At 37.7% G+C, this 26,888-nt stretch overlaps 1 protein-coding gene across 1 annotated transcript in view; it reads right to left on the reverse strand.

Annotated features, from left to right (window-relative positions):
• The window catches only part of LOC121367622 (protein Wnt-16-like), a 50,197-nt gene that overhangs the window by 13,727 nt on the left and 9,582 nt on the right, over positions 1 to 26,888 (reverse strand). The window contains exon 3 of the mRNA XM_041491909.1: positions 18,043 to 18,326. Coding sequence (XP_041347843.1) covers positions 18,043 to 18,326 — 284 coding nt within the window. The remainder of the gene's footprint in view (positions 1 to 18,042; positions 18,327 to 26,888) is intronic.

Raw genomic sequence — 26,888 nt, forward strand, 5'->3', positions numbered from 1 at the left:
AGACTACAGAGTGCTATCGGAGCGGCCTTGTTTGTCTCCCGCCGATAGCGAGTCGCGCACAATGCTAAACCTGTCAGCACGCACCACGGGTAGCGCCTTCCCGCAGACGTGCGGCTATAAACACCAGATTACAGTATTGGACTCCACAAGACGAACACATCGTCACTCGTAACGCGCGTCAACACCACGGTTACTGGCCGCCGTCACGTTTACCGCCTCACTGTCTGTTAACAGCATGTTTAGTGGCTACCAACAATACGTTTACTCTCTACTGCTACTGCTACTGCTACTACGACTACTGCTACTGCTACTACGTTACTGCTACTACTGCTACCACCACCACTACTACTACTACTGCTACTGCTACTGCTACTGCTACTGCTACTACTACTACTACTCCTGCTACTACTACCCATGTTCAGTATCTACTACCACCATCACGTTTACGTTGACTACCACTACTCTTACAAATGTTCAGTATCTACTACCACCATCACGTTTACGTTGACTACCAATGTTTGCTATGTACAGCCACTGCATTTACTATCTAATACTGTCACGTTTACCGTCTGCCTGCCTACTATCACTACGTTTACTGTTTATCACCACCACGTTTTTGTCTACTACTATCACATTTACTGTCTACTGCCATCACGTTTATTTTACTACCATCACGTTTACTGTTTACCATTACGTTTACTCTCTACGTTCATTACATTTGCTGGCTAATACTACCAGATTTACTGTCTACTATGTTTACTGTTCATTACCATCATGTTTACTCTTTACTTCCGTCAGGTTTACTGTCTACTACCACTATGTTTACTGTTCATTACCATCATGTTTACTCTTTACTTCCAACAGGTTTACTGTCTACTACCACTATGTTTACTGTTCATTACCATCATGTTTACACTTTACTTCCATCATGGTTAATGTCTACTATCATCACGTTTATTATTAACTTGTTTACACTACCATCACGTTTACTGCCCACTACCATTACGTTTACTCTATACGTCTTTACATGTTTACTATTAACTTGTTTACACTACCGTCACGTTTACTGCCCACTACCGTAACGTTTACTCTATACGTCTTTACATGTTTACTATTAACTTGTTTACACTGCCGTCACGTTTACTGCCCACTACCGTAACGTTTACTCTATACGTCTTTACATGTTTACTATTAACTTGTTTACACTACCTTCACGTTTACTGCCACTACCGTAACGTTTACTCTATACGTCTTTACATGTTTACTATTAACTTGTTTACACTACCATCACGTTTACTGCCCACTACCATCACGTTTACTGCCCACTACCATCACGTTTACTGCCCACTACCATAACGTTTACTCTATACGTCTTTACATGTTTACTATTAACGTGTTTGATGATTCCTACTACCATGTTTAACACCTACTACAATGAATTTCATTATTAACTTGTTTACACTACCGTCAAGGTTTACTGTCTTGTACCATCACGTTTACTGTCTTGTACCATCACGTTTACTCTCTGTTTCCCTACATGTTTACAATTAACTTGTTTGATGTCTACTACCACCACGTTTACGGTCTTCTACCATCACGTTTATCGTCTTCTACCATCACGTTTACTGTCTTCTACCACCATATTTACTGTCTTCTACCACCACGTTTACCGTCTATGACCATGGTATTTACCGTCTTCTACTATCACGTTTACCGTTTTCTACGTTTACCGTTTTCTACAATCACGTTTACCGTTTTTCTACCATCACGGTTACTGTCTTCTATCACCACGTTTACTGTCTTCTACCACCACGTTTACTGTCTACTACCACCATGTCTACTCTCTATTTTTCTACATGTTTACTATTAACTTGTTTGATGTCTTCTACCACCACATTTACCGTCTGCTGCCATCACGTTTACCGTCTTCTACTATCACGTTTTCCGTCTTCTACCATCACGTTGTTTACTGTCTTCTACCACCACGTTTACTGTATACTACCACCACGTTTACTCTCTATTTTTCTACATGTTTACTATTAACTTGTTTGATGTCTTCTACCATCACGTTTGCCGTCTTCTACCATCACGTTTACTGTCTTCTACCACCACGTTTACCGTCTATGACCATGGCGTTTATTATTAAGTTGTTTATACTACCGTCACGTTTACTGTCAATTACCATCACGTTTATTATCTATTTCTCTACAATTAACTTGTTTGATATCTGCTACCACCACCTTTACCATCTTCTACAATCTCCCATATTATAATTGGTGTTGGCAAACATTCCTTTCTATTTTTATATGTCACTGGTATATAATCAACGTTAACTGCTCATAAAAATGTCGTTTCGATCCACTTTACACATGCGTCTACCTACTATGTGGGTGGGGACATTAAAGTTCATCTTCACACAAAATTAATTCATGGGGAAACTCTGACTCACTCACTCGAGTCAAACTTCGGAAAAAGCATTTTCATATTCATAAACTGATTTATATGACACGAACACAACAAAGATCTCCCAAGTTAAATCCAGGTTTATACTTTAATAGTCCGACAAACAAACTCTTTTGAAGAACCATGTAAACAGAACGTTTTCATTTATTTATTTAAACAAACACACAAACAAAAAATGGTAGTAAAACATCGTTCCGTGTACTCGTTCACACGAATGAGAAAATGATCTGTTATTCGAGTATTTTTCTACCCACTTTGATCATTACTCGTCATGGTCAGGAGTTAAGGTCAAGGGTCAAATGTATGTTCACTGGATTGCGACGCGATGAAAACGTCTTCAAAGGCGATCCGTATTGTATATGTTTTAGATAATCCCGGCTGACAGGGGGAAAAACATCCAGGCATACTTCGCATTGTGTGATGAATATTCGGGTTATTAAATGAATGCTAAACGATACTCTAACGTGGCTATTTAGGTGTTTGGGGTGAAAACATAAACATGACATATCAGGGCACACCGAGTGTATTTGAAAGTGGTTGTGTGTGTGTGTGGGGAGGGGGGGGGGGGGGGAGGGGGCACTGTCTATTTGATGGATTTTTAAACATATATGCATCTGAGGGCCCAATTAAGTTAGAGGGGTTCGGGGGCATGCTCCTTCGAAAACATTTTGAATTTCAGGTGTTAAAAATACGACATTTCCATCTTTCTAAGTACAGTTACAGGGAAAAGTGGAGGGAAGAGCATGACTGCCATATCACCTCCCCCCCCCCCCCACACACACACACACCACACCCGTTCAGCAGGCCATGCATTTGAAGATATTTGGACGATATGAGTTGAGCTAGACGAGCCGTATTGTAAATGTTGGTGTAAACTGTAGTATGTAAATGTTGATGTAAACTGTAGTATGTAAATGTTGGTGCAAACTGTAGTAGTAAATGTTGGTGCAAACTGTAGTATGTAAATGTTGGTGAAAACTGTAGTATGTAAATGTTGGTGCAAACTGTAGTAGTAAATGTTGGTGCAAACTGTAGTATGTAAATGTTGGTGCAAACTGTAGTATGTAAATGTTGGTGTAAACTGTAGTACGTAAATGTTGGTGTAAACTGTAGTATGTAAATATTTCTGAAATCTGTCTCACACTAGGTACATGCATGTATATAATTATATTCAGTTGCTACCACAATTACAAATAATGTTCTTAGTCTTTTAACCTGTTGTTTGAAAACGAATATTAGGACACAAAATTTGCTAAATCAAAACTCCACAACACCCCCCTCCACACCCAAAAAAGAAAACCCCCACAAAAAATCCCAATAACAACAACCAAAACAAATGAAAGTATGATAAATTTATATAGCGTATTATGGTTCATTTCGGTATAATGATACAGATAATACATAGTTAATAGTTAAACAGGGCTATATTAATTATACGGTTAAATTTATATAGCGTATTATGGTTCATTTCGGTATAATGATACAGGTAATACATAGTTAATAGTTAAACAGGGCTATATTAATTATACGGTTAAATTTATATAGCGTATTATGGTTCATTTCGGTATAATGATACAGGTAATACATAGTTAATAGTTAAACAGGGCTATATTAATTATACGGTTAAATTTATATAGCGTATTATGGTTCATTTCGGTATAATGATACAGGTAATACATAGTTAATAGTTAAACAGGGCTATATTAATTATACGGTTAAATTTATATAGCGTATTATGGTTCATTTCGGTATAATGATACAGGTAATACATAGTTAATAGTTAAACAGGGCTATATTAATTATACTGTTAATTCCTGAAATAGGAAACCGCTGCATAGGAAAATGAATAAAATGCATGTAGTTAGAGTTTACTTTTTAGTGATAATAAAACTTCGTTTACTAAGTAGTAGTGTTCCAGTGATCGATCATAATCGAACATTGATCGGCTTGGCTCTACCGATGTGATGATCGATTGTAACAATCTGTAATCGATTGTGTGGGAAAATGTAACTGTTCTAACAAGTTACATGATGGAATTGATTAAATATGTTGGGTTTGGGGTTCGTTTTCATAGGTGCACAGTGCTTTTAATTCAATTTTGTTCCCATATATTTCTAACCTACTGTGTGATCGAAAGTTGATCGGTTGGTGCGAACTAATTATAATCGACAGTTACAAATTAAAGACAATCAGACTCTTTTAAAAAAAAAAGAGACGTAACTCTATGGTCGCTCTAAAACAGTGATACAGCCAGAAATGGATTGACCCAAATGATATCATGTGATTTAAAAAAACAAAATCCGCCGATATTCATAACTTTATGAACCTCAATATTGCACTACTTTCAAAAATGCTTAAAAACAAAATGTCGAATCGGTAAAAGTTGTTTAAAATTGTCTGTGTTAATGTATAAAACAATATGAGAATTCTCTCATTCGACCACTGACGGAAAAACCCGAACCGCAGAATGGGGATTCCCCTTGTTCCGTATATTAATTTCCTGAAGTTCGATTAGTTCTTACAAGTTATACACTTCAACTGTACGTGATAATATTTGACTTCCATGAAAGTAGGAACCACAGAACGGCTTTACACTTTTAGGTATGAACACAGTTTTGCTCTAACAGTGTGTAGACGCGGTTTTTTGGTTCAAACTTTCATAAAAAACGCAGTTATGTGGTTTGTGGTTCGTACTTCCATGAAAGTCTAAAGTATCACATCCTGTTCTTAATTAAATAAAGAATAATGAAAATTCAGTGAATAAACGTTATATGTAAGTACGTTTCTGAAAGGGACATTCCTGAGTTTGCTATCGACTAACATAGACTTTTTAACGATTGTAATTACATATACATGTATAATATATTTTTCTGCATAAAATATTAATTTTTAAGATGATTGAAAAAGTAAAGACATCTTGTGACCGTTATAGCAGGTTCAATATGTGATTTTGGGTGAAAAATGGCAGGTGACCGTTATGTACAGGTCAAATAAGGAAGGAAATGCATTGGGGGGGATTTATAGTGGCCGTTATAGGCAGGTGACCGTTATGTACAGGTGACCGTTAGACCAGGTTCGACTGTATAATATATTTTTCTGCATAAAATATTAGTGGCTGTATGTTAAACGTGTTTCTGATCGTTCTAATATATGTACTACGTTAAATTTCATTTTATTTCCAAAAATATATTTTTTTCGTACGTACGAAATTATTTGAAGACAAAATCCACTTTGGGCTTCTTACAAATATTAAGACGACCAGAAACACATTGAATATACAAACACTGATATTCTAAGCAAGAAAATATATTTAATATGTAAATTTAATCGTAGAAATATTGTATTAGTAGGAAATATCTTACAATGCAGCAAACTCAGGAATGTACCTTTAAGGCTAATCTTAATTATGTTTATAACAGAATTTTAAATTTGATATTGTAGGTTTCTTTGATATAGCATTTAAATGTTCATCATGTACGGATCTCCCAATTTATAACATGCAAAACATCATTATTTTCAAAAGCATCTACAAAAATGTTTTCAGGTAGCCAGACCTTACAATTTCTGCCATAGATCATTTTAAGTTTTAATGACATTTTGCGGGATACAAGGTGTGTAAAGAACAAGAAAGAATATACTTTAATACGTGTAATGTGAGAGACAACAATGAGTGCTACTTTGTTCCAAACATTTAACGTTGTTCAACGAATGTTAAATAATAGGCAAGTAAAATACATACATACATACATACATACATATACATCCATACATTCATATACATACATACATACATACATACATACATACATACATACACATACACATACACATACACATACACATACACATACATACATACATTCATAAATGCAAGTGTACTATTAAAAATTCAAAAATGTAAAGTTATTTACACCATCCCACAGAGGTGAATCAATACTAGGAATATGAAGTAAATAAATGAAACTAAAACTACAAGATTAATGGTCAAACAGTAAAAACAAACAAATAAACAAACAAATAAATACGAAGGAAAGATTTAATGCGGTGTTACTGTCGTAATTCTGTACTCAGCTGACGTTTCCAGACTGCGTTTTGGCATCAACTCGCACCTATAAGTGACAATCGGTGCATTTCACTTCGTTTTGTTTTTTTCGCAGAAATAAAAGCACGTGGTTTGTAAAGTCTTTAAGGCATCTTTTTATTTCCACCTCGTTTCTGAGTGCACGCCAAGACTGGGACTAAAGTACAGCACGCTCCCTAGCAGGGTAATGGAAGCGGTTTCTCCCGCGCTCGTTAATCTCTTTAACACCTAACGCGTCAACGCGAGACTCGGCGAGAACTTGGGTTCGCCATTCACCGGTACGAGACTCACGAGGTCAACCGGTACATTTGTCTCTACCGTGCATGAAACTGTCTTAGTTAAAATCAGTGATTTTTTAAATTGGTAACAGGTACGTTAGTATGTCTCGTGCGTTGAAATATATTAATTAAAATCGGTGATGTCAGTTGGTAACCGGGGCGTTAGTATGCCTCGTGCGTTGAAATATACTAATTAAATTCGGTGATGTTAGCTGGTAACAGGTGCGTTAGTATGTCTCGTGCGATGAAATATACTAATTAAAATCGGTGATGTTAACTGGTAACCTGGGCGTTAGTATGTCTCGTGCGTGGAAATATATTAATTAAAATTGGTGTGTCAGCTGGTAACAGGTGCGTTAGTATGCCTCGTGTGTTAAAATATATTAATTAAAATCGGTATGTCAGCTAGTAACCGGTGCGTTAGTATGTCTCGTACGTTGAAATATATTAATTAAAATCGGTATGTCAGCTGGTAACAGGTGCGTTAGTATGTCTCGTACGTTGAAATATATTAATTAAAATCGGTATGTCAGCTGGTAACCGGTGCGTTAGTATGCCTCGTGCGTTGAAATATATTAATTAAAATCGGTGATGTCAGCTGGTACATGGTGCGTTAGTATGTCTCGTACGTTGAAATATATTAATTAAAATCGGTATGTCAGCTGGTAACCGGTGCATTAGTATGCCTCGTGCGTTGAAATACATTAATTAAAATCGGTGATGTCAGCTGGTAACGTGCGTGAACACAAAAACTTAATATAGTTTTCGTTGAACGTGAATGTTAAAGTGACTGACAAACGAATTGATTGATTGATTGACTGATTGATGTCAACTGGTAACAGGTGTATTAGAATGTACCATGCGTGGAAATATATCAGTTAAATTCAGTGATGTCAAACAGTAACCGGTACGTTAGTATGTACCGTACGATAATACAAAAACGTTTCTAGGTAGTACGAAACCAAATACCTTTCGGCTGGGTCAAAGTTCGAGGTACACCCAACTTTTGATAGAGAAGTGAACACCACAAGTCCTGTGATTGGTGATAAATGTGCCAAGTAGCCTGTGAAAAAAATACTCGAATTTTGTGCGGAACTAGGGTAGTCATAGACGCTACCCGTTATCTCAGAAATGAGCAGCTTGACCCCCAATTTGTTTCTGATTCACTTTAAGGATGAGAGGTGGTTGTTTATGTCGATTGATACGCTGCAGGTAGGAGTTTTAGCCACATGTGTTACTATTGTCGTCTATGGGATTTGATTTGGTAGAATACACCCTCTAGTACAAGCCTCGGTGGTGTATTGGTTATGTTATCGGTCTTAAGACTTGTAGGTATTGGGATCGCATCCCGCTGAAACAACTTGAACTGAGTACTGACAGCTCAATGAGGAGGTGTAATATTTTTGACCCCCTTTCTCTTTGTATCTGTGTGTTTTTTTCTTTCTTCCATTTTTCTCTATACAATTTCCTCATTTCTAGATCCGTCTTTATATGTCTGTCTGTGATCTCTCTCTCTCTCTCTCTCTCTCACGAATAATCTGTTTGAACCCAAATCGGATAGAAGCACGAACATTAAGTTTAAAAACACAAGACAACTTAGAATTGATAACCGGTGCGTTTGTCTGTACAATGCATGAATACGATATAAATATATGCTATATATAGCACCATAGATATTTTGATAGTCGTGTTTATTATGTTTAGAACACTGTATAGCTGTAGTGGTAGTCATGTAAAATGTATTTAGCACCGTATATATGTAGTGTTGTAAAAGAAAACTACTGACAATGCCTAGGGGACAATGTGACACTGCTCCGCAAACACCATTCTTGCTATGATAATTTGGAGCGCTTCCACGCTCTGTGTTTTTATTCTCTGAAAGGTATTTAATTACCCAATTTATTAGTCTGTATGCAACGGGACTGAAACAGAATTCCTTTGAATTATAAAGGCTTTTTTGTGTGTTCGCTTTTATTGCCTTATCCGTCGGTCGCAGCCTATTGCGATTTAACCGTTTCTTCACACATAAATCGCGTTTTCATTTAAACCGACCGGTCTGAGTCGAGTGTGGGATAGCTTTTTCAGGCTTTACCATCTCGGGTTAAGACGGGCTTCTTTGAAGATATGTAAATTACAGCCAAGTATTGCCATCGAACGTACATAAAATATTGATCCGCCGTTACACCGAACCCGCTGTTTGATCCGCTGAGGATGAACAGTCGAATTTAGTGTTCACTTGAACGATAGTTAAATTTTGTCCAGATATTGGAAATATGTGAAGCGACCTCCTTTATGGAAACGAAAGTCAGTGTAACGGCACCCCAGCACATGATTTAATCAGAGGTTAACCTTTATCTCCAGTGTTAAAATAACTTTAAATCAGTGAACGTAAATACTTTATGTGAGGTCATTCTCTTACTTTCGGCACTAAATTACAGCCAAGTATTGCCATCGAACGTACATAAAATATTGATCCGCCGTTACACCGAACCCGCTGTTTGATCCGCTGAGGATGAACAGTCGAATTTAGTGTTCACTTGAACGATAGTTAAATTTTGTCCAGATATTGGAAATATGTGAAGCGACCTCCTTTATGGAAACGAAAGTCAGTGTAACGGCACCCCAGCACATGATTTAATCAGAGGTTAACCTTTATCTCCAGTGTTAAAATAACTTTAAATCAGTGAACGTAAATACTTTATGTGAGGTCATTCTCTTACTTTCGGCACTTATTGCTTTAATTTATAATTTAGTATTATACATAAGCATTTATTCTTATGAGCCCAGTGGCAAAGCGCTCGTTTGATGCGCGGTCGGATTGGGATCGATCCCCGTCGATAGGCCCATTGGGTTATTTCGCGTTCCAGCCAGTGCACCACGATTGGTATATCAACGGTCGTGGTATGTGCTATCCTGTCTGTTGGACGGTGCATATAAAAGATCCCTAGCTAATAATGAAAAAATCCTGTCCTGGACGGAGGAGCCGGCCGAGGCCGGCACCTGTGCCCGTGACAGGCGTGCGCTAAAACAGCTTGCTCTGAATGTGCACGTTAATCCCTATAACATAACATAACATAACGTAACATAACGTAGCATAACAATGAAAAAATGTAGCGGGTTTCCTCTCTAAGACTATGTCACCATTACTAAATGATGATTTATACATCAATGTTCTCTAGTGTCGTTAAACAAAAACAAACTTTCATTTTTTATTCTTTTTATATAAAATTTAGTATTATACATCTTATGAATATTGCAACTTGCATTTTTTTTATTAACAATAGTTTTAGGTTCCACTGCACTTCTTACCAATTAAACAACAGCACCGAAAGAAGCGTGCATTTGATTTAATCGTTAATTTTTGCGCATGATTCCGAAGCATTTTAAGGTTTTTTACGGGATATAACGAACATTGTAAAAAAAAACCCCAAAAAAACCTCCAAAACAAAAACAATAACTCAACAAACACTCCCATCCCAACAACACCAAACACTCAACGACGGCATAAAAGGACACTAACCACAATGTGCTGTTCTGTATGTAGGGAAATGCACATAAGGTATAGTGTAATATATTATTAGCGTTCCCCAATCTACTTTAAATTCAGATACACCTACCCCGGGCACAGGTTCCGACTCCTGTCATTAAATTCGCCCGAGAGAAAAAAAGACTTAAAGAAACAGAATCCTTGTCAAAGCGAGAGACAGTTCTGGCTGGTTCTCTCCAGTACATTCTACACGGCAAGTCTCGGTTAGACGCCATATTATGATTCTCTCGGGATCGATGAATTTTAGAAAAAAAGCTATTTGGCAAACATTCTGCCAGAAAAGACATAACACGAAGCAGAGAGCGCTGACAGAAGGCTATCAAGAGATGTTTGTTACGCATGTTCTCTTTCAGCGGCTATAAACCAGGAGCCGACGAGTGGTTACGCCGATCAACTCATTGATGGCCCGTATCACGGGATTACTTTGGTAGGCAGCCCAGTCTCACGATGGAGTTTACGATCGCAGCCCCCTTCTCCTGCTGGTGCTTCTCCCCTCGCAGACACACAGTGTGCTTTAACTATTTAGAAAACCCCAAGCATACGGCTATGTGTCTAGATTATGGGTAGTAATCGCGTTTGTTATTTCACTTTAACACGCCTCGATGGCAGAGAGGCCAAACCTGCAGTCTCGTAGCGTCATCGTATAATCTGAACGACATAACCATCAACACATTTTAAAGTCATCATTTCTTAACACAAAAACAGGAACACGATTTTCATTAATTAATTCATTTCAACTTATTTTTGTGCTTATATCCAATTAAGGTTCAAGCACGCTGTCCTGGACACACACACCTCCACTATCAGTCAGGACAGTTGTTTAGGAATTAGTAGAGATTATAGAAGGTCATATAAGGTTAGAGCTTATTATCGTACATTGTTCTACGCTACTTTTATTCCCTGCCAGGCGCGGATCCAGTGGGAGGGAGCTTGGTGTGCGCATTTCAATGGTATTTTGACATTTTCCGTTAATTTACGAAAATTGTCTAAGCAGTTACCATAAAAACGTCAACATTCCTTTGACGTGACGTCAACAATGCTTTGACTTTTTAAATTTGCTTATTCATGTCAAAGCGATACTACGCACATTCGTCTGAATATAGTTTAACTTCAGAAATATACGAAAATATCGCTGTTTTTGACATTTATAATCAAATGTATTTTAAATGTGATCAAGTATAAACTATCTGTGCATGGATCTAATACTACCTAATGATGGCATCTAATTAGGCCTACTGTGCTGTTCGGTCCCAATATTTCCTGCAAATTATAGGTGGATATATCAATAGAGGTAAGTGATTGTTTGTTTGTTTGTTTGTTTGTTTGTTTCTTTCTTTCTTTCTTTCTAATGTCCGATGAAGTAGGAGGTGGGGTGCGTAGACATTGGCGTAGCTAGCAGTTTATATTGTGGAGGGGGGACCCACATTGGGAGGAGGAACCCACACTATCGGTGATTCGTGTTATGGTGCAACAGCAACATATAAACGATTTTGGGGGAAAAAGTGGGGTGATTGACGGGCTTTGTCCCATACCCCTACCCCCACCGGCTACGCCAATACATATTAAAAAAGAATACAAGAAATGTTCGTTAGGTTACTTCAGTTCAGTTTGTTGCATCAATTTAAACATAAGAACTGCTCCCGAAGGACTGCAAGCGTGGATCCAATAGGAGGGTGTTGGAGGGCCACCTCCCCACCGCCACTACCACCCGAAATTCGAAGTATCACGAAAGATGCTGTGTTTAGCAGATCAAAATAATGCATTCGTTTTTAGCGGGGAACATGTTTACAATGTTTAGCTTAAGATTTCTGTGGATGATTACTATACAGATAATAACTGTTACTTTATTTTTGAATATTGTAGATGCTCCTTTTTAAAAGCGTTCCACCCAATACCTTGAAAAATACTGCATTCGTCCCTGCCAGTTATGACAATATTACAAAATTGCCAAATTACCACACCCATCCACCCCCCTCTCTATCGCCAGCTTGACCGCCTCGTGACCCCTACTCGATTTAACGTTGGATCCGCCACTGTATAATATCATTGGACCAATCCAAACATTTATAACAAAAACATTTAGAGATTGGTATTATAACAGCATCAAAGCCACATTTAATAATGAAATTATGTGTGTCTTCCGATGACCTCATTTTGAAGTTTTATCTAAGTCGCGCTGAAATATGCATGCTTTCTGTTTGTTGGTAACAGCTGAAGACAATGTCGTCAAGAACGTGAAAGAAGTGATGATAATTTTCACTAACTGTTAAATTAAACTTCATAACTACACACTCATAAACATCCCCTCGGTAAACGCTCTTATCACTTGGTGGACACTAGTACGCCGGAGGAATCTACACTCGCACACAAAAGACAAGTGAGTCAAGCTGATAAATTTCAGTCTATACCTGTTTATGGTTGTCGTTAATGACAATGTGTTGTCAGTGTCTGGGACTATGTAGATATAGCGGCAGCCTTTTGTTCTTTACCTGGGAGGTAGCGGGCAGAACTGCCGACACGGAATCTTTATTGTCGTAAACTTTGATGGAGGTACAAAATGAAATGTATTCACGATAAACACATTTTAGTATCAGGAAATGTGATATTAAAGACATTAGTGGTGACAGCGGTTTACATAGGAAATAATTATACTGAGAGAGCCCAGACTTTCAATTTGTTTTGGCGAATCTATGTATTGCAATGCTGTGGTTAAGATTTGTTTGGTTTGTTTTACGACACCACTAGAGCACGGCTATAATAAATGAATGTCAAACATTTGGTAATTATGACACGTAGTCGTAAAGCCACTACATTGTTTCCTAATGCAGCAAGGGCTCTTTTATATGCACTTTCCCACAGACAGGAAAACACATACCACGGCATTTGACCAGTTGTGGTGCACTGGTTGGAACAAGAAAAAACCCAATCTGTTGAATGGATCCATCGAGATGATTCGATCCTGCGAAGCAAGCACCTCAAGCGAACACTCAACCGACTGAGATAAGTCCCGCCCTGCTGTTGTTAGAAGGCTGATTTATTGGGCTGATTTATTCAAATATATTCCATCTGAAGCTGTAAATAAAATGGTTGTGCTAGTTGGGGAGGTGGCTGGTTTGCGGATGGAAATAGTCGTAAGCGAGTCCGGAGGATTAATACATTAATGAAAGGTTGGGTTATTAGGCGGTCAAATATGCACATGTCGATCAGGCGGATGGATATGTTAACAAAGCTATAAAGTTATTCCAGCAGAGATTCGCAAAAGATAAATCAATTTAGTTGAATCTGTTTCTGTTTCATAGTGATCTAGGTTACACACCACCGACACTTTTACATGCATAGTAATGTGATTGCTAAGAATACATTCTGTGCAAAATGTCTTAGTATCGTAATCGTGACATTCTTAAGTAATCGTAATCGTAATCGATTATTTTCGTCAAGTAATCGCCCCATCTCTGGCATCGAGATACTTATGCTATAACCAATATTTTTGAAGTACAATTAGTAAGTAACTGACATGCAAGTTATTAAAGGCATACTGTCACAGATTTAAGAACCTTATTTCTCTAATAATGGATAATAAATGAAAATTACATTAATTTTTAAAACCCAAATCTAGCTATCGCATCATTTTAATTGAACCACGATGGAGTGAAATCCATGTCATTCCTCTTTGCAATTTTAGTTTTTGAATTATGGACCATTGCCATAATTCAATTATTTTCACAAAATATCATTAATATGTGGAATATGGTGGTTACATAGATGTCTGAATGAAGTACATTTAGAGGGAAATCAAATATATTTTTGTTCAGACAATTCTTTGTTATGACATTTATTAGGTCAGTGGTCTGTGACAATATGCCTTTAATATAGGTGGACCACAAGCATTTGGAGTTACCCACCCTCAAGCCAGAACACCGTTTCATGTTGCCGTTTTATTTATATTATACTGTTAGCAGTATTTGAAATTATGTCTGTGAAGTTTGTGGTTTTAACAAAGCAAATAGTCACGAGATCCTACATTTACAATTCCTTAAACGTATTTTAGGCGTGAAAAGGAGCACTATTAATATGATGGTCTATTTTGAATTAGGTAGATCACCTTTGTACATAAGTAAGGACATCCGTATGGTTAAATATTGGATAAATTTGTTGAATACAGATAACTGTATTTTGAAAGAGTGTTATAACACCCTATATGACGAGTGCATAAGAAAACCACGTTCTGTTAACTGGGTTAGTCAAATAAGAGACCTGCTTCTCACTAATGGTTTTGGTCACATATGGTATAATCAAAATGTAGAAAATCGCAATACATTTATATCACTATTCAAACAGAGAATGACTGATCAATTTATCCAATCTATGTATGCTGTATTCAACAATTCTCCAAAATGTCTGTTATACAAATTCGCTGTTAATAATTATTGCTTACAACCTTATCTTCATAAACCTATTGCCTTGAAATACAAACATATTTTGAGTAAATATAGATTATCTTCCCATAATCTCTTTATAGAAATGGGCAGATACTACAATATTGACAGGAATAATAGAATTTGTCGTCTGTGCAATATGAATGGAGTAGAAGATGAATATCACTTTGTTCTAGTGTGTCCTTTCTTCAGTAACATAAGAAATAAATATGTTAAACCTTTTTATTACAATAAACCATCAACATCTAAATTAACGCAACTACTGTCCAGCGACAATTCAAAACAGCTAATTAAATTGTGTAAGTATTTGAAAACTGCTACCACGCATAGAACAGACAACATTGATAAATGACATATGTTATTATAGTGTATATTATTGTTATGCATGCATTACCCATTTACTATAGAATTTTATCGATTGTAACCCGATGCTACATACCATTCCCCGCAGTGCGCACGTTACATTATTTTATATATAAATATGTATGTATGCCTACAAAATGTATATATTTTGGCAAAAATAAAATGTGTGTTAATTTATATTCATAGCCAAGCTACAACATACCACGTGCCCGATTATTATCATTCAGTAACAAAAAATACAATATGCTTTCTCAATGCTCCAAATGTTAAGGGCAACGTCATAAATTTGAAAAGGCATTTCAGTAAATTGTATTTGTATTACATTTTTTTAAAACCTATTTCTCAAGTGGTAAATAATGGTGTGACAACAAATTGAGAACATTGTGTCAAGAAGATGTAATATTATCAGCAGCTATTACTACTACTAATATTACTACTACTACTGCTACTACTACTACTACTTCTACTACTACTAATATTACTACTAGTACTACTACTACTACTACTACTACTGCAGCAGCAGCAGTAGCAGTTATTAGAAAGCAGGAAAATAGAAGAAGAAGAAAACATTTTAGTTTAGAAATGCCTTTTTTGTCTACCAGGGTAAGACATTTTTTTTTCAACAACGATTAATTTTAAGCTAGATCCGGCCATGACCGGTAAAACGTTATGTAATTGTTGAACGGTCCCTGTGTATCCAGTCCGCACATTGACGGTATACCACGTATAATCGCAAGCCAAGCAATGTGTATTTCGTCGAGGAAACCGATTAATCACCCCCCGTCCGTCTGCGACAGGTTTTCAGATATTTCTCAAATCAACGTCAGTCTTTTCAATACAAAGATATGATTATACCATTAAGAGCGTTAACGCTATACTGGCGATACACTGGTTTTCCCAGATCTCGGCCGATAAGCAGGATTTACATGACTGTTATCAAGATGTAACCGAACACCAGTATACTTGCATTAATTGATTGTAACGTTGCTGTGAAGAATATCAGTTTTACGCGGAGTGGCAGCAATAAATAATGAGATGTGTAGGTGTTTATAGAAACATAGTAATATGTGGGGTTTTAAAAAAACAGAGGATTTATTATGACTTTTTAAAATTATTGTTATTTCCTTTTTTGCTGTTAAAAGTGAAACACGTCTATTTATACAATATGATCATAGGCAAATAAAATTGCTATTAATGGCACATAGTACAGACAGTCATATAAGGTTAGATATATATCATGACAGTATGGTGAGATATAGCTACATGGAAAGAAATTCGCTAAAACTCATCTAAATTTGTCGAAAGAAATGAACTGAACATAACATGTACAAGTGTGTATTTCCCTTCATGTGCATAAACCTAGATTTTCCGAAACGTATCAACCTAGATTTCTCTAAGCATCTATAAACCTGTATTTCCTTGAGTATGACTGTATAAACCTACTTTTCCATACACATGTATAAACCTGGATTTTCCTAAACGTGTAACAACCTATATTTCCTTAAATATGTATAAATCATAATAATATGGTGATTTACAATACCATGGTAAGTATGATTCTTTATACGGTTAGAGAGCAGATACTAATGACAGTATGGTACATAGTACAGACAGTCATATAAGGTTAGATATATATCATGACAGTATGGTGAGATATAGCTACATGATACAGATAGAGTTGCCATATAAGGTTAGAGACCAGCTAATCATGACAGTATGGTGAGATATAGCTACATGGTACAGATAGAGTTGCCATATAAGGTTAGAGACCAGCTAATCATGACAGTATGGTAAGATATAGCTACATGGTACAGATCGAGTTGTAATATAAGGTTAGAGACCAGATATTCAAGACATTATGGTGATATATAGCTACATGATATAGACAGAGTTGTCATATAAGGTTTGAGACCAAATCATCATGACAGCATGGTGATGTACAGGAAGCTGGCAGATATAGTTGTATAAAGTTGATAACGATGACGATATGGTAAGATACAGTACCATGGTAAATATAATTTTATAGACTAGAAAACCATGACGATATTGTGAGATACAGTAACATGGTAAATATAATTTTATAGACTAGAAAACCATGACGATATGATGAGATACAGTAACATGGTAAATGTAATTTTATAGACTAGAAAACCATGACGATATGGTGAGATACAGTACCATGGTAAATGTAATTTTATAGACTAGAAAACCATGACGATATTGTGAGATACAGTATCTGGTAGATATAATTGTCACATAAGGTCAGATACCAGGTAACCATGACCGTATGGTGAGATACAGTACCTTGGTAATTAAGAGTTCTATAGACCCGAAAATCATGACCATATTGTTAGATACAATAGCATGGCAGGTAGGATTGTCACAAAAGAGTAGAGTCCAGATACTAAGTAAAATAAAGAACTATGGTATATAGGTAGGTTACATGTTATACATTATGGCGTTTAATAATTTATAGAGTTTGGGGCTATTTGTGCGGGAAGGTACGTGAGAACACCAAATTACACCCCACCCTGTATAGCTTGATGCATTCACTAGTGAAAGGGATGGGAGCGCAAAATTGAGAGAAAGAGAGAGAGAGAGAGAGAGAGAGAGAGAGAGAGAGAGAGAGAGAGAGAGAGAGAGAGAGAGAGAGAAAGTGAGAGAGATGGGGAGAGAGAGACAGAGAGAGGCAGAGTTGAGGGAGAGAAAGAGAGGGGGGGGGGGGGAGTAAGAGACATAAGAGAGCGGAAGTAAGGTATGCTATACAGTGTTTTTTTCCTGGTATCAAACACGTTCTCTAGCAACAAGCCATTATCATTCTATAAAACCCTGTGTTGGCGCGGACGTAAAAACAAAGCACCGAAAGAGACGAACCTTTCTTCCCACTTGGTTATTATGAAGATTCATCAAGTTGCGAATGTTCCTCGTGCTCTGGTGGTGTATCGTCTCCGGCGCGTCCACAAACGTCTTGCTGAACCACAAGCCGTACTTGACGTTGTCGCTGCACCCACCCCACTTCCACCCTTCGACGTCGGCCTCGCCGTACCGAGACATATCACACGAACAGTCCGTGAGGTTTCCCGCCGAGCACGACCGCGTGACAGCGTGCACGACGCCGGCTGACAGTATAGAATATATAAACGCTGTTTCTTTTGTTCCTGGAAAGAGAGAATGTGAAGTAAAAAGTTAGTGTCACGGTTTATGTGTGTTAAAGGCATACCATACGAAATTCTGTTTATTTTAACTACAATTTAGAAATTTTAGTTATATCTAAAACAGCAATGACAACATTCACAGAGGGGGGAGGGGAGGCGAGAGGGAGAGAATGCGAGAGACAGAGACAGACAGACAGACACAAGGAGGGAGAGAGAAAAAGAGTGAGACAGAGAAAATGAATGCATGAATGAACGAATGAATGAATGAATGAATGTTTAACGACACTCTTGCACGAAAAATGCATCGGCTATTGGGTGTCAAACTATGGTAAATGCAAACAAAGTGATGATCAACATCAACATAAAAAAATCAAGAGTTAAATAAAAACACAGTGTATAGAACTGTGCAAAAAATTCAAATATCACAGGTAGTTAAAATTAAAATTTAGAATAAAAGTCAGTATCATGAAGAAATTATAATACAAGTTCAGGATGGAATCGAAATGATTCCATCACATTTCATCTACCAAATATTTCTGTTCTAGTTTCCTTCAGATGATCACACTCCACGAAAATGTGGCGTACCGTCAGAGTACACTTCTTCAAAAGAAATGCATGGTCAAGTATGTATGACAGATGCGAGCACGACACAAGACTATTTCATCCTTCCTGCACTGCCTATAGGAGGACAGTGAGAGATAGAGACTCAGAGTGAGAGGGGAAGGTATGCCATACGTTGGGTTTTTTCCTGTATCAGTAATAAACAACCTGATAATAGTAACTGTTGCGTAACCCGGGGTGTCTCTGCATGTTTACAGATCAGAGGCTTTCCGGGACTTACAGCCGCACGGAACACGTTGGCGGGAGTGAATGGCGGGAACAGACGTGAATAAAATAACATTTCCGCTTGTTACCTAATAATGGACAATTGTTTTCAGATCTCAAAACAACAGTTCCACAATGATCGTTTGACATGTGAGATACAGTGCGTGATACAACACACGAAGTACTATGTGCAATATTATATTCTACAATGCAGACAGTACAATATACTAATAATTGTACCAGATGTAATTTATCACAACACGGGTGTAATGTTGAAACTATTAATGGCATATAGGCACGAAAACAAGTATAAATGAAGTAACGTTTAAAGTTGTGTTTTGTTTAACAAAACGTTGGTTTTTTAATCATCGACTATTTGATGCCAAACATTTGATAATTCTGACATAACAGTCGCTACATGTTTTCCATTCTTTCCATTAACAGCAATGAATCTTTTATATGCGCTATCCCAGATAGGATGGCACAAACACCAGTTTTGATATATACTAGTCGTGTGGCACAGTATGGGACACGAAAAACCCTATAAAAATTTTGTCCATCAAAGGGGTTCGATCATAAGGTCAAAGCACCGCAGGCGAGCGCTTTACCGACTGAACTAGGATAGATCTCGCCGCTGCAACATAGGGGAAACACAACGCTATTTTATATATTTTACCTATGATACACTAATACAACAAAAGAAAACTGCGATTTAAAGTAATATTAACTAGCTATTAATTTAATTACACAAGCCTAACATAGCGACTGAACGTAACATGGAGATAGACATAGGCGTACGGGCTTCTGTTTTTGTAGGGGGCAGGATGATTTTGTGGCCCGAATTAAACGAAGATTACAGAAGTTCGATATCAACGTTTTGTAATATATATGTTTTGTCATTTATAGTTATTTTCGTACTTATATCCAATTAAGGTTCAAGCACGCTGTCTTTGGTGCGCACCTCAGCTAACTGGATTGTGTGTCCAGGACAGTGAGTTAGTGGTTAGTGCGCGAGAAGGTGGTGGAAATATATGATGGAAAAGTTTCAGGTCAGTTCATTTTGCTCGATCGATTGTCCGAATACGAAGATTTTCCCCAGCACTGGTGGGTTGGGGAGAGCAGTTGACACCCCCCCCCCCCCCCCCCCCCTGACACGCACCTCGTACGCAAAAAGTGACTACATGATCATACTTTTGTCCACAAATATTGTTAGACAAGCCGGGACAAACATTATTGCAGGACGTATACATTATGCATGGCCCCTTTCTCGATCGTTTATATTCTAATTTTATATTTGAAGGGTTTTTAATACTAGATCCCAACGACTCCTGATTTAAAAAAAAGTTTAAAGAAGTAATAATAGCACGTATTGGCAGCAATGTTTACATTTGAAGTTCACTTGCTGAATGATGAGATTGTTTCAATATGTCCTATAGTTTTCTGCTTCTCGGCAATGCTTGCTGTAAAGATCTGCTTTTCTCGGTCGTTGTCTCTGTAACCATGTGTTGAAAACGTTATAAAGGCAGGGTTTTGCACATAAAGGTTAATCACTTTCATTACTTCCTTGTGAGACCATGTTTTATCTTCTGTTAATACTACCATTTTGGATGCCATGTGATGTATAACTTTGCTCAAATGGCCTACCGTTTCCCTGGCTATGAAAGACGGCGAAGGTGTAACAGATATCAGTATCGAAATGCGTACTTCGGCGATAAAACCAATTCATGCAAGGTGGATTATGAAAGTTATGGCAGAATTGAAAACACGCCAGGAAATGTTGAAATCTGCATTCATCCACCCCAGAATCACTGATGCAGTGCGGGCGGACATTGACAAAAACAATATACGAAATTTAAAAATATTTCATTATATTCTACAAACAGTGAGATTCACACAATAACTTTTTTTAAATTCTAACTTGTCTTGACTATACTAGTATCTTGTCGTATCCGGTGGACTGCGCATGGCAGGAAATAAAATGTTCCGGTAAATTGTCAGTGTGTTATGGTTTTCACAATAAATATTTTAGATAGAATTTGTTGATTTTTTCAAATATTTTCAAGGATTTATATTTTCGATGCTGACTACTTACCCTTGAAACCCACGAAAATAAAAATCCTCGAAAATTTCCGGTTATACGGTATCTAAAGCATCTGACTTGTTAAAGGTGGATACGAGCAACAACATTTGTCCAAACGACGAATCATGCCGCAGGTTGCAGGTTGCAGGTTGCACCGCCTTGTCCAACTTTCTTGCAAAAGCTGGCTAAACGGTTATACATGTATATTTGTTGCGCAACAAGTGGGGACATTTGGTCGCTATTGTTGAAACCCAGCTTAGCAGGGGCGTAACCAGTTACCCTTTCTAGTTTAGCTGGGAACATCCTATATTACCATGATTCTTTATTTACCACCCCCACCCCCCCCCCCCCCCCCCCCCCCCCCCCCCCCCCCCCCTAATTATTTTAGTCTAGGTACAACCCAACTCAGTGACTGGAACGTAACATAGTGAAACAAACTTAACACATTGACTGTAATTTAACATAGTGACACAAACTTAAAGTAATGACTGAAACTTAACATAGTGACTGAAAAGTAACATAGTAACACAGTAACAAAGTAACATAGTGACAGAAGCTTAATATAGTGACTGAAACTTAAGAGTGACAAAAACGTAATATAGAGACTGAAACTTAACATTGTGACTGAAACTTAACATGGTGAGAGAAATTGAACATACTGTGATAAAGTCAACAAAGTAAGATAAACAGAAACTTAATACAGCGACTAGAACATAGTGGTTGAAAAAGCCTTCTGTCTTTAAATTTATTCAACTGTTTACTGTACATAATATTAAGCAAATGCGCAATTTAGGTAAATATTTATATCTTGCTGCACATTTGAGAAATAGCTGTATTTAATAGGCTTTTTTATGCACTCTCCACAGCTCGTATAATATAATTATATCAATTTATGTACATCACCACTGCTTACCTGTATGTATATAATCATTATTTTGTACTGATGAGCTTTTAGCTCAAAGTCAATAAAGAAATAGAAAATTGAAACGTAACTTATAATTAGTCACTGAAACCTATTTTAGTTTCTCACACCTAACGTAATGACACGGCAACGGAACTCCACTTTACTTGCTGAAACACTTCTGACAAACAAACCAGCGCCATCAATAAGAGTTCGTTGAAAATCAATTTAGACACAAATCCCAGTTGCCCTGCATGTGCTGGCGTATCGTGTGAACAGACCGACGACTACACCTGTACATGATTTACACACAGGTTGTAGTGGGAAGAATCTCTTTACCATCTGCTAACTGTTCTCCACACAAGTGTACGTGGATCAACTACACGATGAGTAACAAATGCAGAACAAACACACGGTAAGTACAAACACAAAACTCAACAATCTGCAAACATACAACAAACACACACAAAACAGAATAGACAACAGATAGAAAACATTAACCCCCCCTCCCCCCCCCAAAAAAAAAAAAACACCACACATAAAAACCACAACAACAAAAACAATACAACTTAATAGAACTAAAACTCAACAGAACAATACTATACAACAGACATCAAACAGAACAAAGGTCAAAGTTAAAAACGTAATTTACTAAAAACACAAATGTGTATTGACAGGATTCGAACCTGACAGCAGATTTTTGACAGCCTATGGGCCGTAACCTCATGGCTAACTAGTACATACAACAAACAACATACACATATCAAACACAAAATACACACAATCAGCAACAAAAACAAAATACACACAAAACAAACACACAGCGCATGGACAATAAGATGAAAGACACGTACGTTTGCACAGGTAAAAATAAATCCATTGCTTTGCACATGCATTGCTGATGTTTCCGTAATAGTAAACGAATTATGGGACTACATTTAGTAATAGTCTGCCTGTCAGGTTTGAGAAATCCAGAAGTGATAAATCATTTCCTTGATTCAGCCATGGGAATGGTATGTGAGCGATTTCCAATGTTGCAAATAATAATTTTAGTCAGGAGAGTGGTAGGAGAGCGATTTTCATTGTTGCAAATATTTTTCAGATGAGCAATCTTTTTTTTTTGCGACCCCAAGTTCAAATTTTTGGAGCGATAGTGCACGCGAATGATAGCTCCCGTTACAAAACGATAGTCTTGACAAACTATAACCCCTCTTCTGTTATCAGAAGTTGATCAAAGCAGCATTACGCTTTCTGACTTGAAAACACAAACATCATCCACAGATTGTAATCATTTCCTTGATTTAGCCACGAGAATGGTATGTGAGCGATTTCCAGTGTTGTAAATAACATATTTAGTCAGGAGGTTGGTAGGAGAGCGATCGTCAATGTTACAAATATTTTTCAGCGAAGCGATTTTGTTTTGCGACCCCAGGTTCAAATTTCTGGAGCGATAGTACACGTGAATGATCGCTCCCGTTAAAAACCGATAGTCTTGACAAACCATAACCCAACATCTGTTATCAGAGCTTGATCAAAGCAGCATTACGCTTTCTTACTTGAAAACACACATTCACAGATTGTAATCCAGATGGTTCCTCGCCCCCCCCCCCCCCCCCACCTCCATTCCATTTGGAGAGCAGAACTGCAGTCTCTGACGGCCGCAACAGTTTCTCATAGAGGATAGATGCAGTGGTTCTTGTAGACTCTTTGTCTGCCTTCCAAACATTTTCATCAAGACCATTAGAATTTGTGATTAGAAAACTACAGACAAAACCCCTACATGAGTTTCTTTATCAAAGTTTAAAGGTGATACTACAGTGACATCGTCAACATGTAGTTCTAGGAGGCAACAAAAAGGCTAACCATCTTGCAACCCAACTCCTCCATCTCATATACTGAAGCCAAGACATTTATAAAGCAAAAATTGAAATGTGGTTGGAAGACAAGGAATGGCGGATACATCCCTGATTGACAGAACAGAACAAACTTCCATCTTCTGTGTTCGCATCTGACATTTTAGTCTAAAGAAGCACCTAAAAGGAACAGGGCTTGCAGATTCTGTCCATTCTGAATGTGGTGCTGAACAAACGTCGGAGCACATTCTACAAGTCTGCCCGCATTTAAAAGAAATTCGACAGAAAGTTTGGATGGACGACACACCCTTCCACACCAAACTGAAGACCTATCAACGAATTTTAGATTACATATCTGGATTACTGACATGCCGGCTGTGAAAAGATCGAACGCAGAAAAGACAGCAGATTGTTTTTGTTTCCATGTCATTTCATTTCTTGTTAGCATGTATCTAACCGAAGCCAAAGCACACTGCCTGTGAACACACTGGATAGAGGTTAATGAGAGAGAAGTATGTGCCTTACACCTTCCTTCCAGTGCCTCACGACTAGTATATCAAAGGCAGTGGCATGTGCTGTCCTGTGTTCGGAAAGGAAATATAATAGATCCCTTACTTGCTGCTAATGAAAAAAGGTGTAGCGGGTTTAGCGAGCATTACCAAATGTGTAAGAATTATCAAATGTTTGACATCCAAGAGTCGATGATTAATTAATCAGTATGTGATGTCGTTAAACAAAACTAACTTTAACTTTTAACTGAGTTGGCGCAAATGCAAGGGTATGTGCCCAACACCTACATTACATTAAACCGATGATGGTGTTTAACAACTAAATGACTGTTCGTCATCCTTAATCGTACGAGACGGGGGAGGGGGGAATCAGGGGGTCATCTTTTTTTAGCAAATCTTCGCATTCAATCAAAAACACCATACAGACGGGCACAAATGAGCTGGTCTGAAATCGTTTCACCATCATTCTTCTCACAATATTAGTTCTAAACCATGTAGTACTAATATGCACAGTGTTTCATTTGTGAACCCTATATAGATGTTTGGAAGTAATACAAGTATGACAAAAACGTTGATGTCTAGATTCGGCCAGTTTGGTTTAACTCGGCACCCCCCCCCCCCTTCCCGTATGAGAGTCAGTACGACTATGCCACCGGCAGAATATATCACAGTGACATCTAGCGCTAATTCTGAATTATATCCGCAGACGTCAACAGCTGTTTGACTGATTAATGTATAGCAGAAAACAAAGTTGAAGAGAGAGAGAGAGAGAGAGAGAGAGAGAGAGAGAGAGAGAGAGAGAGAGAGAGAGAGAGAGAGAGAGAGAGAGAGAGAGAGAGAGAGAGAGATAGCATGCAATTTGCAGACGTGTGACTTGCTAAACTGTAGACTTCTGTATGGGGTAATATCGGCCTATACAGTTGTAAGATGTCTAGTGTACAATGACTGCACGCCGGTCACGATTAGTGAGTGCATGTTTTTTAAACTGATGTTATGGAAGATAAAGGTGCGCAACAGAGGATATCCTGTTGAGGATATGTTGCCCCCAGGCTGGCAAAGGTCCATGTAAATCCATGGGCCTACTGATATTAATAAATGTGCTATATAGCCTCTGATAGTATAACGAAATATGCAGAGTAAATGCTTGTAGTGTATGGCTGATATGATCAACCCCGATGCTGTTCTTTGGTGGGAGAATGTATCTACATTATGTCTTGCTTCTTACAGCATGTGTGTAAGCAACAAGTTAAAAAAAGTTTCTTTTGTTTAACGACACTACTAAAAAGCACATTAATAATTTATTAATCATTGACTATTAGATGTCAAACATTTGGTAATTCTGACATATGGTCTTAGAGAGGAAACTCGCCATATTTTTTTTCATAGGTAGCAAGGGATATTTTATATGCGTAATCCACAGACAGGATAGCAAATAACACGCCCTTTCATATACCAGTTGTACAGAGTTGTAAGGTCTGATTTGTAGTAATTTAAACGTTGTGCAAATTCTACTATTTTTTAAAAATCAACATATTTGTTGTTTATTATATAGTTCTCATACAGTATGCAATAGAAGTTCCAACCAGTAGAAGGTACAATGAAAATGAAAATGCGATTTTCTTTCCAAGTTTAATTTTTAATAAAACAAATTCCCACAAAATGTAAAACAATCATTCTTCTTGCTACTTATTTCAGGCCAAAATATACTTCCAACATTTGAACGTAAGACATGAATGAGAACCATAATTGTCTGCTCAGCAGTTGTGTGTGTGTGCGTGTGTGCACGTGCGTGTGTGTTTGTGTGTGTTTGTGTGTGTGTGCGTGTGTGTGTGTGCGCGGGGGGGGGGGGGGCTGTGTGTATGTTGGTACGTTTTGACATAATTCCATCAGAGAATTGTTCAAGCACGCATGTCGTGGGTACAACCGCTGACGTGCCAGAGAGTTCTGCCAAAGACTGATACTGGGAACTTTCTGTATAACTAGTTGTCTTTTTGTCCCAATCTGCCTACTAGAGATAGTGACGTAAAGTGGCTGTGTGTTCAGGGTCGTCTAAAGAAAATCAGAGCAGGAGTTTGTTTTGTCCCAATCTGCCTACTAGAGATAGTGACGTAAAGTGGCTGTGTGTTCAGGGTCGTCTAAAGAAAATCAGAGCAGGAGTTTGTTTTGTCCCAATCTGCCTACTAGAGATAGTGACGTAAAGTGGCTGTGTGTTCAGGGTCGTCTAAAGAAAATCAGAGCAGGAGTTTGTTTTGTCCCAATCTGCCTACTAGAGATAGTGACGTAAAGTGGCTGTGTGTTCAGGGTCGTCTAAAGAAAATCAGAGCAGGAGTTTGTTTTGTCATACGTGACACTAATACTTGACAGGACTTTCAGGGAGAATGGCGTTAGATATTGACA

Source organism: Gigantopelta aegis, chromosome 3 (assembly GCF_016097555.1).
Source record: "Gigantopelta aegis isolate Gae_Host chromosome 3, Gae_host_genome, whole genome shotgun sequence".
In the NCBI taxonomy this organism is placed as follows: domain Eukaryota; kingdom Metazoa; phylum Mollusca; class Gastropoda; order Neomphalida; family Peltospiridae; genus Gigantopelta; species Gigantopelta aegis.